Source organism: Topomyia yanbarensis, chromosome 2 (genome assembly GCF_030247195.1).
Source record: "Topomyia yanbarensis strain Yona2022 chromosome 2, ASM3024719v1, whole genome shotgun sequence".
Classification (NCBI taxonomy): Eukaryota; Metazoa; Arthropoda; class Insecta; order Diptera; family Culicidae; genus Topomyia; species Topomyia yanbarensis.
In genome coordinates, this window is record NC_080671.1 from 434,885,205 (window position 1) to 434,903,113 (window position 17,909).

Consider the following 17,909-nt stretch of genomic DNA (forward strand, 5'->3'; position numbering starts at 1 on the left):
CAGATGTTAATCAAAAATAAAACGAACATTTGCGTAGCAGAAAAAAATCGAATAATTCAAGCGGCAGTTACCTACCAACTTCGCATTGTTATCTCCGCGAATGAAAAATCAGATCTCATCTGCTGTTATTTTCACGCCATTCCCTGTGTCTCTTCAGCACCACTCAATCTGAACGATTCATCAGTTCCGGATGCCGTTTGACAATATTTATCGAATGGGACATTTTTCAGTTTTTTTTTATCGCACGTTCCGAAAGAAAAAAAAATCCATTCAATCTGAAGCCATGTCAGCTGTCAGTACAAAGGACGTGTGAAGAAGAGGCAAATTTTGCAAACGCCTCTCGACATCTGCCTCCTCACAACCATTGCAACGATTCAATTTTCAACTTATTTTCCTATACAAGCGAGAAGTTCCTTCTGGAGGCGGTCCCAAACAGATGCTCCGACTGACAGGAACATTTTTCGTTGGGCTTGAGGAAGCCCACAGTCTCTTCACACAGGAATGTCTGCCAGGAACGCACTCGGAATGAAAGATGAGCAGACAGGTTTGCCTCCCATGGCATGGCATCACTCAGTCCACCAGTCATGTATCGTTGGCCGTAAGAAAGGCTCGAGAGACTCTTATCTCTTTCGTTCGCGAGGATGCTTTGGCGACGAGTACAATTCCTATGTGTTTATAGGCTAGAAAAGGATAATGGTGTGAAATGTGCTACTTTTTGTCGTCTCGAACCAATATATGTATTTTGAATGGCTTGGATACTTATCAAAACATTACTTAGCTAAAAGAATCCTTCGTACCATATCTAAGTTTGGAATTTGACCTTTTATTTGAATAATCGTCTCAGCCAATTCTTAGCGTAAAATCTAAGCCCTAGTAAAAGAACCATTGAAACTGAAAATCTTTCCTAGTCGAAGCTAAAATACGTAACTTACTGAATTATGGGAGAAACGTTTTTATCACGATACATATAGTAATGACAGAAGTAATTGATTTTTTACTGTAACAAACCATGCCCAAAAATGTTGACTCCTTTCGCCCTGATTCACCCATTCAACCAGGTTCTATAAATCACGAATAGCTGTTCGGCCGGGGGAAGAAAGTGCACCGTCGGACTGCGTTACCCGCGATTGTTCTTGACGTGCCGTAGTAGAAACTGGCGAAGACGACACAACAGCAGCAGCCACCTCCCAACGGACATCAGAATTCTATCTGTTTGCCCGTAATGTCAGCGAGGGAACCGTTTATGGAATACTAAATCAGCTGTATTTGCATGTTTTGCTCATAAAAATCACTCCGAGCGGTGATATCAGAATAAAGTGGACGAAGGAAACAAATTTGCTTTTTTCTCGAGAAATTCCACCCGCGCTCGCTTGATGACTGCTTTTTTTCCATTCCCTGGGGATAGTTCGACTGTGCAGAACGGCGCTCGACTTTAAAAGTTTTGACACTTGACAACACGGAAATGCTAGACTGGTTGGTCGTTTTCATTGGTATCTTAGGAAAAGTTTCTTTTTCTTGATAAATTGAGTCAGGAAAGCGCTAGCTGTATTATAGCTGTGAAGTTCTATTGCTAATGTCCGGAAAATTTGTCAAGTCTCTGGTAGTAAGAGGTGGCAGATCATGTAGTTGTGTCTTGATTATGTTTTCGTCTAAATAGATAGGTTCTAGTTTTGACACCTCCGGACACCCAATGCACTGTATCAAATTGTATCGACGAATTAATTATAGCTGAGCTAACTGAATCCCATACATCATGAAATTGGACGCAGGTACCCAGTTAAGCTCAGCCGGAAATGAACCGGAATTCTGGCTGGTTCCAGTTCGTATTCCGGCTCCAGTGACACAACCGATTCTAGTTAGAATCGGTTGTGTCACTGGAGCCCGTGGACGAACTGGAACCAGCCAGAATTCCAGTTCATTTCCGGCTGAACTTTACTGGGTATATGACACAGCAGCTTATCATTATTTTACTCTTAGTAAATGTTAAATTACAGCAGTGCTGCCATTTATACAGATTAATTAGTATTATATAAATTTTAAAGCAGATCTGATACATAATTGATAGGATTAAGTTGATAAAAAATCCTACCGGAAACAACTTTGTGTGGGGAATGTCAACAGTTTTTACAACCCTTTAAAAAGAATTGCCCTGCAGGATATAATAAATAAAGAGATACTATTGATCTGATCAATGTGTAATGATCAATAGTATTTTGTCAATTGGTTCGAATACTAACCCCTTCCAGCCCATGTTGTTTATAAACAACAACATTTTAAACATTTATAACTTTTAATTCAGGCATGATTTGCTCAGAAAAACAAGTAAGGCCATAACGATATATTCATACTAACACCGGAATACTGCCAATAATGCTACAGAATAGCAAACAGCACATCATTCCATACCTGACGAAAATGTTTAGGGCAAGTCTAATACTAAACTATATACCTACAAGCTGGAGAAACAAGGGTAATATTTATACCAAAATCGGGGAAGCGCGATACATCACTTCCAAAATCTTTTAGGCCAATCAGCCTAACCTCCATACTTCTGAAAATAATGGAGAAAATGATTGACTTACACATTAAAGCAGAGTACTTGAAAGACTCTTCACTGAGCGAATTTCAATTCTCATATCAAAGCAACAACTCAACAATAGACGCATTTCACATGTTGGTTGGAAAACTAGAGAATTCTATTGAAACAAAAGAAATCTCACTTGCAGCTTTTTTAGACATAGAATGAGCTTTCGACAATGCATTTCATAGTTCAATGTGGAATGCTATGAGGAAACATGGGTTTGACATTTACACAATAAATTGGATCAACTCAATGCTTACAAACCGTGAAAAAACTAGCACGCTTGGAAACACGTCACTAACTATGAAAACAAATAAGGGATATCCTCAAGGCGGAGTTCTATCATCCTTATTGTGGTCATTAGTTGTAGACGAGCTATTGAAATTGTTGCTTCCTGCAACGTTTACCACCTTCTTCCTAGCAGATCAAATACCGTTGTACCGTGAAAAATCAGCTGTAGCTGCGAAATGTATTTTATAATATAATCATAGAATTGGGTTATGTGGCACTTACATTTTATTTTTAGTGGTGTATTCAAATCAGTCCTACTGATATCCTGTTAATGTCTAGCTAATTAATGCACTGCAGGGTTCATTTTATTTCTCCACCTGGTTCTAGAATAGGTTAGGTTTAAGTAGATATAACAATTAATATTAGCATTTCATGAACTTCTTACATTCTATTAAATCTCTCACATCAATCAATTGACTTTAGCTTTATAAATTCACTTCGACTGTAGCTTTAAGTATAATATTTAGGTAATTTTAATTAGATTTTAAACGAGGAGCATACATGCCTGTAGCAGAGCGAGTCGTTCCCGCTGTTAAGCTATATTCCCCTCAATCCAGCGTACAAAATCAATAGTAATTCTTCAAAAGGGCTAATGAGACTTTTGTAAACAAACTTATTTCGCTCATTTTTCCGCTACAGAGTTGAATTTTATAAAAAAAATACACATGAATCAACATCTTTGCCCTTGGTAGAATCAATTTCAAATGTTTTCTGTGTCGAAATGATAACAAATTAAGAGAAATCAGCAAAACAAAAGTTTGTTTACTAATCTTATTAGCCCTATTCAAATGTTGATATGGAAATGGTGTCGATGCTCATCCATCGATGACGTTTCTAACTGAACGAATTCTACTGCAGTTGATTGTTTACGTTTGTATTCGTTGTATCAGTGTTACATCCTGGCATCGCAACAGAAATCATTAACTGAAATGGGATACGAAGTGATTGGATTTGCAGATGATGTTGTAATCCTCGTGAGGGGAAAACCACTTCACTTCGAAGTGGTATAAAAAGGAGGGCCTGGGAGCTAAATGGGACCCAAAAAGTTACTCGGAGCCAAATTTTATTTTTTTCATATAACCATGTCCCACTCTAATGCACTGGGGTCTCAGACCAAGTATGATTCACTGGTTATACTCTACAATAGTCAAACCAAGAATAACTTATGCCTCGCTAGTTTGGTGGCCTAACACAAAAGAGACATCAACTCAAAAAAGCTAGGTAAACTTCAAAGGCTTGCTTGTGGAGCGGTAACCGGTGCCATGCGAACACTGATAGAATATATTCGTAAATCGCTAAGCATTAGTTTCGTACAGATAACTTTCATAAAATATACGAATTTTTCGTACATATAATGAATCGTTCGTAGTTCTTATGAAACACATTTATTTTTTATTACGAGTTTTTCGTGAAACCCACGAATCGACTTTCGTTGGCTTATTACGAAACAGTTTCGTTCGGCAAACGAATTATTCGCTGCTATATACGAATATCTTTATAATATTTACGAGCACCATTCGTCGAACCGTCAACGTCAACAGAGCTTCAATAGAGGTAGAATATGGAGTCATTGTTGCTATACGTCAGATAATTGTTGATGTTCACGACGGTCTCGATCTGGCTATTTAGTAGCCGCATCCGTGTCCGCCTGTTTCAGGAAGATTTTCTAAACCTCTTCCGCTTCTAGTTGATCCAGAATCCGGAGCAGTACGGATTCAGTTGAGCCATCGCTCGATGGTTTTGCATGAATAATTTTGAGTTTTTCTCTGCCGGAGCAATGTAAATGAATATGCTATTAAATACGACAACTTCTCTTAGATGAACGAAATGAATTCGTGCGACCAACGAAATTGTTCGTAATATACATAGACGTTTTTTAAAATAAACAAAACATTTCGTTTCATTCACGAAAATTAATGTCGTTTTCAACGACAGCATTCGTGCAATGTACACTAAATAAGTAAAATTCACGAAAACTTTCGTTCATCAAGCGACCATTTCTTCATATCACAATAAAATCGATTATGTCAGATCTGTTTTTTTAACTTAAAAAATCGGTGTTGTCAAACATCGATCCCAAAAGATCGAATGAAAAAATAAGAAGATAATAAATACGAAAACTTTTCTAAGATGAACGAAATAAATTCGTGCGAACAACGAAGTCGTTCGTAACATACACAAACATTTATTGAAATAAACGAATGATTTCATTTCATTCACGAAAAATAATGTCGTTATCAACGATAACATTCGTGCCATGTACACTTGATAAGTAAAAGTTACTAAAACTTTTGTTCATCAAGCGTCCATTTCTTCACACCACAATCTTTCTAGTACTCAATAATGATGAGCAGGTTGAAATAGAATCGAATTTGCCAGATCGATCTTTTTAATTAATAAAAAATCGGTGCTGTCAAACATTGATCCTAAAACATCGAATGCGACAAACGAAATCGTTTGTAATATACATAAACGTTTATTAAAATACACGAAACATTTCGTTTCGTTCACGAAAAATAATGTCGTTATCAACGATTACATTCGTGCAATGTAAACTAAATAAGTAAAATTTACGAAAACTTTCGTTCATCAAGCGGCCATTTCTTCGTACCACAATAAAATCGATTTGGCCACATCGATTTTTTTAAATAATAAAAATCTATGTTGTCAAACATCGATCCCAAAAGATCTACTGAAAACAATAAAAGGATAATAAATACGAACACTTTTCTAAGATAAACGAAATTAATTCGTGCGACCAACGAAATCGTTCGTAATATACACACACGTTTTTTTTTTTAAATAAACAAAACATTTCGTTTCATTCACGAAAAATAATGTCGCTATCAACGATAACATTCGTGCAGTATACATTAAACGTGTAAAATTTACGAAAGATTTCGTTCACCAAGCGGCCATTGATGTTCATGAAATGAACGAAACCTACTATTTAGAATGTACGAAAATACTTCGTTGCAGAAAATGACGAATGAATTCGTGCATTGCATGATCGAATTCATTATATTTACGAATTTATATTATCAGTCAAGTACTCCATCAAAAGCATTAGATGCAATCAGTTCGAGTAGATACACGGTACGTGCCGCACGTACGACCTTTTGCTCCGGGCTTTTTATTCTGTTTAACCAGCTCAATTCACGCCGAATTTGCTACAACGTTTAACTTTCGCAGTATAAATCAGTGGTAGAAGTCTTCGGTTAAGTGCATTGCATTTATACTGCATGCAGTTAGCGCATAACATCTCCAAAAGTGCGTAAAAATCTTATTTCCCCAAGTGCACCAGTGCGGTTTATTTTACACGACGGCGGTTGCCTAGGCAACCGGCCTGATATTGGCTCTCATAACCAGAGCAAAGTGAAACCGATAAAGAATACAAGTGAAAACAAGTCCACACCAGCCGAACGAGCTGTACACTATATTGCAAAGAGTGGACCCATTATTTGTTTTTGCCAATTCCAGGCCGAGTCCACACAGCAGCAAAAGAGCTGTAGTGATATCTCGGTCACAAGTGCCTCGCGTGTCGCAACTCCCACCTCTGAATAGTCCATCAGTTGGTGATATAGTGAGATTTATTAATTTGCTTTCTGATATTGAAAAATATAAACGGTCGATTTGATATCCAGTGCAAGTGCGTGCTAATATAGATCCTCCTAAAAGTGCTATATTATATCAAGAATAAAAAAAAAAATTGTGAGAGTGATTTACCAGCCTGGCCTAAATTAAGCTATTCCATGGGGGTTAATAGCCCCCCTCCCGATGGGGGGGAACCATCTTTGCAACCCACCTTGCCTAATTGGATGGTGCAAGACGGGGATAGAATCTTCACCCAAACCCTTCTCCTGCAAGCGGTGAGTAACACTGATAAAGATCAAAATTCAGAGCATGCTACTATCCCTTCCTCAACCAAACTCCCCACCAACCCTTTCATCATCAACAAGTCGCTGCAGCAGTTACTTGGTCGCGATCCAAAGTTATTGGTCAATGCCTCAAAGGAAGCGAGAGGCACAAAATATATTCTTCGCACGAACTCCCAGTCGACATTCCAAAAGCTGTTAACCCTCAAGCAGTTAATCGATGGCACCACAGTCGAAATCATACCGCACCCTTCGATGAACTTTAGCCAAGGAGTGGTGTACGATGTAGACACCATCGATATGAACCCAGAAGACCTCAAAACAAATCTTGTTTCGCAAGGCATCCATGATGTTAGAAGGATCACCAAAAAAGATGGGACCCAGATTCGCAACACACCCCTTGTAGTCCTCACCTTTAAGGGACAAATTCCCCCATCTCACGTGTATTACGGACTTATCAGGTTGCCAGTACGCAGGTACTACCCATCGCCTCTATTGTGCTATGGTTGTGCGAAATACGGGCATTCCAGAAAAAACTGCACCGAGTCCCCGATCTGCCCCAACTGCTCAGAAACAGCTCATGACACCCAACCATGTGGCAACCCCGAGTTTTGTCGCAACTGCAAGGGCAATCACGGACCCACGGATCGAAACTGCCCGATCTATAAAGAAGAAGAAGCGGTAATTAAACTTAAAACTGATAACAACCTTACATACGGAGAGGCTCGGGCACATTTTAGAAAGGCAAAATCGTCATCTACCTTCGCAAATCAGACAAAGTCTCAGGACGACGAAAAGGATCGGCTGATAACGGAGCTCCGCCAAGAGCTAGATAAATCCCGGAAGCAGAATAATGAGAATAAAGCTCTGCGAGATGAAGTAATGAACCTCCGCAAACAAGCAGCTGTCAATCAACAGAATAACCCCATAATTGAATCCTTGAAGGAAGAACTCGAAAAATATAAAAACGCGTACAGAAAACTTTTAGGAGAACGCCTAGTTTCTAAAACCGAATCAAAAAGTAGTAATAACGAATCCGGCACAACTGCACACAACCAACGAAATAAAAAAGGTCGGAATTCCTGCACCGCAACTAGCGGGGAAAGCGCGGACGAAGCAGCAACCAACAGCCAGCAACGAGTACCAACCTCTTCGGACAACAACGAGCTCCCACAATTCAAAACACCAACCGGTCCGGCAACTAGAACTCGTTTCAAGAAACAAAAATTAGATGGACCCAGTGCCAGCACATATTCCATTGAAAGTACCTCTCGAATTAACCACTCCAGCATCAACGAAGGTGGAACAGGCCAAATAAACGTCGAGAATCAAGAGGTGCACAATATGTCTGAATAACTATTCAACTTCAATCAAATAATTTTTATATCTATTCACGCACACCCACCAATCATAGCATCGAAAACATCAGCGGCTATGTCAGAAGGCCAACCGCAACAAACTAACACTTTCTCGCTCCCGCAAACGCACAACAAAACGGCTATAGCAAAAGGCCAACTGCAGTATACAAAAACTAGACTTCAAAGAACGCAAACCACGATCTCTTCAGCTATGGTAGAAGACCAGATCACCGTATACCCGCTCAGGTTCCTGGGTAGCCGCGGCCCCGTCAGTGCGGACGCTACACTCTCACCGGAACTGACGGACAACCCACGACGCCCAGGAATCGCCGGAAGAGAGGCGCACAAGGGACTAAGCGCCTATTCCTCTAGGATTTCGCACAGATCTTGGATTGTTCCCATTACTGGCTAGAGCACTGGCAGAATGCACCACCATGGGCAGAAGCCAAACCGAGCAGCTATAATCCTGCCAAGATACAACAGAGCAGCGATGGCAGAAAGCCAACCGCAACAAAATCACGCTTGCTCGCCCCCGCATAGGTACAGCAAAGTGGCTATGGCAGAAGGCCAATCGCTGTATCCAATCTGCGCCCTCTATCTGAGCGTAACCGAAAAATTCCTTATAAAAAATGGGTGTTCCACGCAAAACAACGACCTGAAATTATGGAGGCCTCTGACCAATGGTACAAATGGCTGAACAACCAAACATAGAACAACACCGGTACAAAAAACAGCACCCCGAATCAGAAACACAAAACCTTCTAGCACGAAATCGATCAGACTCAAAATCTAGCCTTATATCATCATCGACGACTTTCGCTATCCAATGGAATATAAACGGCCTTCGAACCCATCGGAACGAACTGCAAATCATACTTAACAAGTATCAATCAACAGTAGTCTGCCTACAAGAAACAAATGCGGAAGAACACAATATCACAACCAACTACGTAGGTAAGTCCTATCATCTCCTGTTAGGACCATGCTCCCCCCACGGCAGACAAGGTGTAGGATTGGCGGTGAAGGATGGAACTCCGTTCGAACGAATTCAGATACACACCAACATACAGGCTGTTGCAATACAACTCCACGCACCTTCAAAACTGACAGTGGCTTCAGTATACCTCCCACCAAGAGACAAAAACGCTGCTGAAAATCTGAAATACCTGCTGGAGGAACTACCGAAACCACTGATCGTCTTGGGTGACCTCAATGCGCACCATTCTGCTTGGGGCAGTCGTCTAATAAATACAAAAACGGAAGCACAAAAAAGAGGTAACGCAATTCTGGAAACTGTAGTCAACAAAGATCTGGTGGTGTTGAACGACGGTTCCCATACTCGAGTTGATCCTTCCACCGGAAGCACGCAAGCGCTGGACGTATCAATCTGCTCTACATCCATATCAGCCAAATTCATCTGGAAAATACTCCCAGATTGTGCAGACAGCGACCACTTCCCTATTAAGATCGATACACCTGGAACACCAGACGAACCAATTCGACGACCAAGATGGATGTACGAGAGAGCAAACTGGGATCTCTACGAAAAACTCACCAGCAGTACCATTCGTTCCGACCAGAAAATGACAGTTGAGAGCTTCACTAAAAACGTTTTAACCGCAGCCGAAGCCAGTATTCCTAGAAGTAGCGGAAAATCCGGGCCCAAGGCAGTTGTCTGGTGGAGCCCTGAGGTAGAGCAAGCAGTGAAACTCCGACGAAAAAAACTACGTGCCCTCCGTCGCATTGCGGACGGCGAACCCAGTAAAGGGGCTGCCCTCAAATTTTTCCACGAAGCCCGATCGGCCTGTCGCAAAGTTATTTCAGAAGCTGAACAGAAAAGTTGGGAAAATCTAGTGCAGAGTATCAACCCCGACAGCCCCTCAACACTGATATGGAACCGCATTAATCAACTACAGGGGAAAAGGCGCACTAACACGGTCACTCTAAGCCTTCCAAGTGGTATCACCAATAATCCACAAGAAATCACTGAAGCATTTGCGGAGGAATATCAGAAAAAATCCTCAAACGCCAACTATAACAAAAAATTTCGTAAAAAGAAAGCCGGAACGATAAAGGCGTTACCTAAATCACGACGACCGAATCTCTTCAAACGTTTTAATGCAGACTTTTCCATGGACGAGCTTATGTGGGCCCTCTCCAAGGGCGGCGGAGCATCAACAGGACCTGACAATGTTGGATACCCCCTACTGCAACGACTTCCTTTCTCCGCTAAAGCAGCTCTACTCGAACTTTTTAATCAGGTGTGGGACTCTGGCACATTTCCGGACCAGTGGAAAGAAGGTTTGATAATCCCGATTCCAAAACCGGAAGGAGACCGCTGTAGTCCAGCTGGTTACCATCCAATTACTCTCCTGAGCTGCATAGGTAAACTGTTCGAACGCCTAGTTAACCGTCGTCTTATCACAGAACTAGAAGAAAATGAAAGACTGGATCGCCGCCAACATGCATTTCGTCCGGGTAGAGGCGTTGAATCCCATCTAGCCCAGATGGAATCGCTCATCGGCCTTAATGGCAATCAGCATGCTGAGATAGTTTCACTCGACATATCTAAAGCCTACGACACAACTTGGAGACCAGCCATCCTTCAAACTCTCGCGAGCTGGAAAATCTCTGGCCGTCTGTTCAACATCGCATCCAGTTTCCTATCTGATAGAACCTTTCGGGTCTTAGCGAACGGAGTCGTATGGCAGAAAACGGTGTCCCGCAGGGATCTATTCTATCCGTTACTTTGTTTCTGGTTGCAATGGAACCGATTTTTGCAATTATTCCAACTGATGTCGAAATCTTACTCTACGCAGATGATGTACTTCTTATAGTGAGAGGAGCAAGCCCCGGGCAAATACGATGTCAGCTAAGAAAAGCTGTCAAAGCGGTCGTCGATTGGGCAGCTAGTGTTGGTTTTGAGATTGCACGCACAAAGTCTAAGCTACTGCACATTTGCAACATAAGGCATCGTAAACGCGGCCGGGCCATCCGAATAAACAAGGCCCCCATCCCCTCTTTTAGAAAGATGCGAATCTTAGGAGTTCTGGTTGACTCCAAACTGAACTACTTACAGCATTTCACAACCATCAAGAATCATTCGTTATCGAGCACTCAGTCGAGATAGAAGTCTTTTGTCATCGGTCCGTACACTCTATAGCGACAAATAGTGTTAATCCGCGTTCAAGGTTATTTACACACTCTACGCCTAGTTGAGGTTTCAGTATTTTTTCCCTTCTTTTGTGTTTCTGTTTCTGAGTACCGTTAGCCGGCCAGTGAAGTGAAAGAGTGTTCTTCTAGTAAGCCGTCTGGATACCGTTACGTACACAAGCTAAGTATTAGTTTTCGTTTCCCCTTCTTGGTTGTCTTAATAACGTGCACTGGGCAATAGGCCCGTGCAAAAATGACTTCCCCTGACGGCGGTTCATCTCAAGGTGAGATGGACGTCGAAATAAAATCGGCTCCCCGGCTCAAGGTATATCCGAGCACGGCCACCGGGCCATTTGTGATCTTCTTTCGGACCAAAGAAAAAAAGTGTTTGAATCTGTTGCAGATTTCTCGCGTTCTGACAGACCGGTATTCGGCCGTGACAGAAATATCGAAAATTCGCCCTGATAAGCTTCGGGTGGTTGTTAACAGTTCAACTCAGGCAAATGATATTGCTGGCTACGAGCCCTTTACGAGGGAGTACAGGGTGTATATTCCAGCTAGCAGGGTTGAAGTCAGTGGGGTCGTTTCCGATTCGAGTCTGAATTGCGAGGACCTGCTAAAATATGGGACTGGCTGTTTCAAAGACCCCATGCTTAAGCCAGTGAAGATACTGGAATGCAAACGTTTGCATTCAGCATCAGTCGCAGCTGACGGCAAGAAAATATACGTCAACTCAGACTCTTATCGGGTGACCTTCGCCGGCTCTGCCCTGCCCAATTACCTCCTCTTTGACAAGGTTCGTCTACCTGTTCGCCTCTTTGTGCCGCGGGTCATGAACTGTACTAATTGCAAACAATTGGGACACACAGCCTCCCATTGTAGCAATAAAGCCCGCTGTGGGAAATGCGGTGGGAATCATGCGGATGATTCCTGTGGTAGAGATGTCGAAAAGTGTCTCTACTGTGGGGGAAACCCACATGATCTTCCTTCATGTCCCGCGTACAAACAGCGCGAGGAGAATCTTAAGCGTTCCCTTCAGGGACGCTCTAAGCGATCTTTTGCAGAAATGCTTAAGATAGCTACGCCACCTGTCTCTACGAACATCTATACCAACTTGTCTACTGACGAAGGCGACTGTGATGAACCCCAGGAGGGAACATCTTCTGCTGTGCCTAGAAGTAGTAGAAAAAGGAAGAACATTTCCTCTTCCAAGCTTCGTCGTAAAGGCCAGAAGGTGTCTCTTCATGGTCCCCCTAAAATAACTACTCAAGGAAGTACTGGTGCAAAACCGAAGCAAGTCGCTCCCGGTCTCAGTAACCTGAGCTCAGAAAAGGAGTTCCCAGCACTTCCAGGAACATCAAAAACCCCATGTGTTCCCATATCTCAGCCAGAGAAAGAAAACAGTGCTGGCTTAATAAATTTCTCTGACATTGTGGACCGTATTCTCACAGCGTTAAACATTTCTGACCCCCTTAAAAGTATCTTGATAAGCTTTCTCCCCGCAGTAAAAACATTCTTGATGCAGTTCACTGCGAAATGGCCCCTCCTTTCAGCGATTGTATCCTTCGATGGCTAATTCATCGAACGAGGTCAAGGATTTAATCACTGTTCTACAGTGGAATTGCAGAAGCATTATCCCGAAAATCGATTCGTTTAAAATCTTACTAAATAATTTGAAATGCGATGCATTTGCCCTATGCGAGACATGGCTCACTTCAGAAATAACCCTACACTTTCACGATTTTAATATTATTCGCTTGGATCGAGAAGACTCTTACGGAGGAGTACTTTTGGGGATCAAAAAGTGCTATTCTTTCAATCGGATCGACCTCCCCTCGACACCAGGCATTGAAGTTGTCGCTTGCCAAACCAGAATTAAAGGCAAAGACTTTTGCATTACTTCCACCTACATCCCCCCTAGAGCCTCAGTTAGCCACCGACGGCTTTGCGATATTGCGGAACTCCTCCCCGCACCGAGGCTAGTTTTAGGTGACTTCAACTCCCACGGCACGGCATGGGGTTGCCTTCACGACGATAATCGATCTACCCTACTCCATGAGCTTTGCGACAACTTCAATATGACCATTTTGAATACGGGTGAAATGACACGGATTCCTGCCCCTCCAGCGCGTCCGAGCGCCTTAGACCTGTCCCTCTGCTCGACATCGCTGCGGTTAGATTGCATGTGGAAGGTAGTCTCTGATCCCCACGGCAGCGACCATCTGCCAATCGTAATTAATATTGCTAACGGTTCAGGGCCACCGAATTCAATCAATGTTTCGTATGACCTCACACGAAATATTGATTGGAAGAGCTACGCGTCCGCGATATCCGAAAAAGTAGAATCGACACAAGAGCTTCCTCCGGAGGAAGAGTACGGGTTCCTGGCTGGCTTGATTCTCGATACCGCGATTCAAGCTCAGACTAAACGCGTACCAGACGCGAATTCACGCGGGCGTCCTCCCAATCCATGGTGGGACAAAGAGTGCTCAGACGTGTACGCGGAGAAGGCCGCTGCGTATAAGACCTTCCGGGACGACGGGCTGCCAGCTAGCTACCGACAGTACGCGATGGCGGAAACGCGCATGAAGAGTTTGATAAAAGCCAAAAAACGTAGCTACTGGCGCCGGTTCGTCGACGGACTTACGAGAGAAACATCGATGAGCACTCTTTGGAGTACGGCCCGGCGCTTACGAAACCGAAACAGTACTAATGAGAGCGTGGAATATTCAAACCGTTGGATATTCGATTTTGCCAAAAAGGTTTGTCCGGATTCCGCCCCGGCACAGAAGATCTACCGCGCCGCGTCCCCTCACAATAACGCGAACGAAACACCGTTTTCGATGGTGGAGTTCTCACTTGCTCTCTTATCATGTAACAATAAAGCCCCAGGGCCAGACAGAATCAAATTTAACTTGTTAAAGAATCTGCCAGACTCTGCCAAGAGACGCTTGTTGGATTTATTTAATAAGTTTCTTGAGGGTAATATTGTCCCTCATGACTGGAGGCAAGTGAAGGTCATCGCCATTCAAAAACCAGGAAAACCAGCCTCCGACCACAACTCGTATCGACCGATTGCGATGCTGTCCTGTATCCGAAAGTTGTTCGAGAAAATGATCTTGTTTCGCCTCGATAATTGGGTTGAAGCAAATGGCTTACTGTCAGATACACAATTTGGTTTCCGCAAAGGCAAAGGGACGAACGATTGTCTTGCGTTGCTCTCAACAGAAATTCAAATGGCTTATGCTAGCAAAGAGCAGATGGCATCAGTTTTCCTAGATATAAAGGGGGCTTTTGATTCAGTTTCTATCAAAATTCTTTCTGAGAAGCTGCACCAGCATGGTCTTTCACCGACTCTAAACAACTTTTTGCTAAACTTGCTGTCTGAAAAACATATGCATTTTTCGCATGGTGATTTATCGACATCACGAATTAGCTACATGGGTCTTCCCCAGGGCTCATGTCTAAGCCCCCTTCTCTATAACTTTTACGTGAATGACATTGACGAATGTCTTGTCAATTCCTGCACGCTAAGGCAGCTTGCAGATGACGGTGTGGTCTCTATTACAGGTCCCAAAGCCGTCGATATGCAAGGACCATTGCAAGATACCTTGGACAATTTGTCTGCTTGGGCCCTCCAGCTAGGTATCGAGTTCTCCACGGAGAAAACTGAGCTAGTCGTATTTTCAAGGAAGCGTGAACCAGCGCAACTACAGCTTCAATTAATGGGTCAAACTATTGCTCAGGTTTCAACTTTCAAATATCTCGGGGTCTGGTTCGACTCTAAAGGAACCTGGGGATGTCACATTAGGTATCTGAAACAGAAGTGCCAACAAAGGATCAACTTTCTCCGTACAATAACCGGAACATGGTGGGGTGCCCACCCAGGAGACCTGATCAGGCTGTACCAAACAACGATATTGTCGGTGATGGAGTACGGGAGTTTCTGTTTCCGCTCCGCTGCGAACATACATTTCATCAAACTAGAGCGAATCCAATATTGTTGTTTGCGTATTGCTTTGGGTTGCATGCACTCGACACATACGATGAGTTTAGAAGTACTGGCGGGCGTCCTTCCGCTGAAAAATCGATTTTGGGAACTCTCATATCGATTGCTCATCCGATGCGATATCTTGAACCCGTTAGTAATTGCAAATTTCGAAAGGCTTGTCGAGCTCAATTCTCAAACCCGATTTATGTCCTTGTACTTTGATTACATGGCACAAAATATCAATCCTTCTTCATACTATCCCAACCGTGTCAATCTCTTTCATGCTTCTGATTCAACTGTATTCTTCGACACATCCATGAAAGACGAGATTCGTGGAATCCCGGATCACATACGTCCGCAGGTGATCCCAAGCATCTTTCATAGTAAATTTCGAGAAGTCGACTGCAACAAGATGTTTTACACCGACGGGTCAAGCCTCGACGGCTCCACTGGCTTCGGTATATTCAATCAAAACCTCACCGCCTCATTCAAACTCAATGATCCTGCTTCAGTTTACGTCGCAGAACTTGCTGCTATTCAGTATACCCTTGGGATCATTGATACTTTGCCCACCGATCATTACTTTATTGTCTCGGATAGCCTCAGCTCAATCGAGGCTCTCCGTTCAATGAAACCAAGAAAGCACATTCCATATTTTCTGGGGAAAATCTGGGAGCGCCTGCGTGCTTTGTCTGTAAGATCGTACAAGATTACCTTAGTTTGGGTTCCCTCGCATTGCTCCATTCCAGGTAATGAAGAAGCGGACTCTTTAGCTAAGGCGGGCGCTTTACAAGGTGACATATATGAAAGACCAATTAGCTTCAGCGAATTTTTCAGCATTACTCATCAGAGAACCCTCGAAAGTTGGCAAACTTCATGGAGCAATGGTGAACTGGGAAGGTGGCTACATTCGATAATCCCTAAGGTATCGACGAAACCTTGGTTCAGGGGGATGGATGTGGGTCGGGATTTCATTCGCGTGATGTCTCGGCTCATGTCCAATCACTACACGCTGGACGCACATCTCCGGCGTATTGGGCTCGTGGATAGCGGTATCTGCGCTTGTGGCAACGGTTATCACGAAATCGAACATGTTGTCTGGGCATGCGCCGAGTACTGTTCTGCCAGATCTCAACTATTCGATTCCCTTCGGGCCCGAGGAAGATCACCCAATGTCCCGGTTCGAGATGTACTAGCAAGCCGCGATATTCTCTACATGTCCCTTATATACACGTTCCTCAAAACCATCAATATCCAAATTTAAATGCCCCTATCTTTTCTCTTATCATTCCCAGAAGTGCCCTCTTCCGCCTACCGTACCCCAACGATGGTTTGATACGACTCCAAGACGAGACAAAACATCTGTCGAATGAACCAACAACACGAGATCTACAGTACAACATCACACGCGCAGCGCGGTGTGTTTCCGATCCGTATCTGAGCCGTACTACGAAATCGTCTGGATGAACCCCTGCCGGCTCGTGGAAAACCGCCCGGCGTCCCAATACTTGATTCATCCGTTCGAATCTGTAATCCTGGCCGTTGATTCCTGATGCCGGAAACTGAAAGTTTATATCCCCCCCCCCGTTCTGCCTTGTCCACCCTCTCTCCCATGTCTCTGATACACAGATGTATGACTTCACCCCTTCTCCCCTTGAATATCTTCCCAAAACTTATGTGCCCGCTATCTTCTAGTTTTAGTTGATCAATATTTAATCTCGTTAAGAAATGCCCAACAGTACCACTACTTTAAAATAGCCCTAATTAATTCCCCTTAATCTTGAACCACTCTTTCTAGTTATTTCTAGTTAATAAGCTTGTAAAATGTTCCGCTTAGTTAATAATTAATTTCTCCTACAAACTCCCTTCTAAAAATCATAAAGTGAATTACAATACAAAGAACACATAAAATGACCCGTCCCCCAAATCTTACGAATATTATATTATACCCTCTTTTATATGTATAAGTTAGCTGTAAAGTTTTTTTTTTAGTTTCATTATATAAAACAAAATAATATTGAAATGTGTAACCCCCTAGTTTTAAGAAATTCAAAATGTAAAACAATGAAAAAATGGCACCTTTAAGCTAACGCATACGTGCCTTATCAAATAAACAAATTGAAAAAAAAAAAAAAAAAAAAAAACCATCAAGAATAGCTGCAGCCGAAGAATTAACATATTACGGATTTTGGGTTCCCGTCTAAAAAGAAGTAGTCGAGCAACGCTTTTGAACGTCGGTTTCGCGCTAGTTGTCTCCAAGCTATTTTTTGGACTTTGTATCACCAGCAGTAACCATGAGGGAATGGAACGAATCCTCGCTCCAACATATAATGAAGTGATACGTCAGGCCTCTGGTGCTTTTAGGTCCAGTCCAATTCCGTCAATTATGGCTGAAGCAGGCTGCCTGCCGTTCAGACTATTACTGATTCAACGACTATCGCAGCTAGTAACTCGCCTCACAGAAAAAAACGGTGCTGTAGCGGATTATCCTGTGGCCAAAAGATCGGCAGAACTTGTCCACCATATCACCGGATACCACATGCCAATACCATGCAATCTTCAAAGATTAACTGATAGGGAGTGGTATAGCCCAATACCAAAGATCGACGACAAAGTACGAAGAAACATCCGAGCTGGCACATCAGGTCAGATTGCTATGC

General features: G+C 42.9%; 1 protein-coding gene across 4 annotated transcripts in view; it reads left to right on the top strand.

Moving 5' to 3' along the window:
• The window catches only part of LOC131685517 (RNA-binding protein asd-2), a 348,290-nt gene that overhangs the window by 183,911 nt on the left and 146,470 nt on the right, over positions 1-17,909 (top strand). Inside the window, exon 1 of one of the 4 annotated variants that reach the window (XM_058969305.1) lies at positions 6,028-6,142. The exons of the other annotated variants lie outside the window; for them this stretch is intronic. Within the exon in view, the coding sequence (XP_058825288.1) occupies positions 6,115-6,142 (28 nt within the window). The 5' untranslated portion in view covers positions 6,028-6,114. Of the gene's footprint in view, positions 1-6,027; positions 6,143-17,909 lie in introns of those variants that run through there. 4 annotated transcript variants of the gene reach the window in all.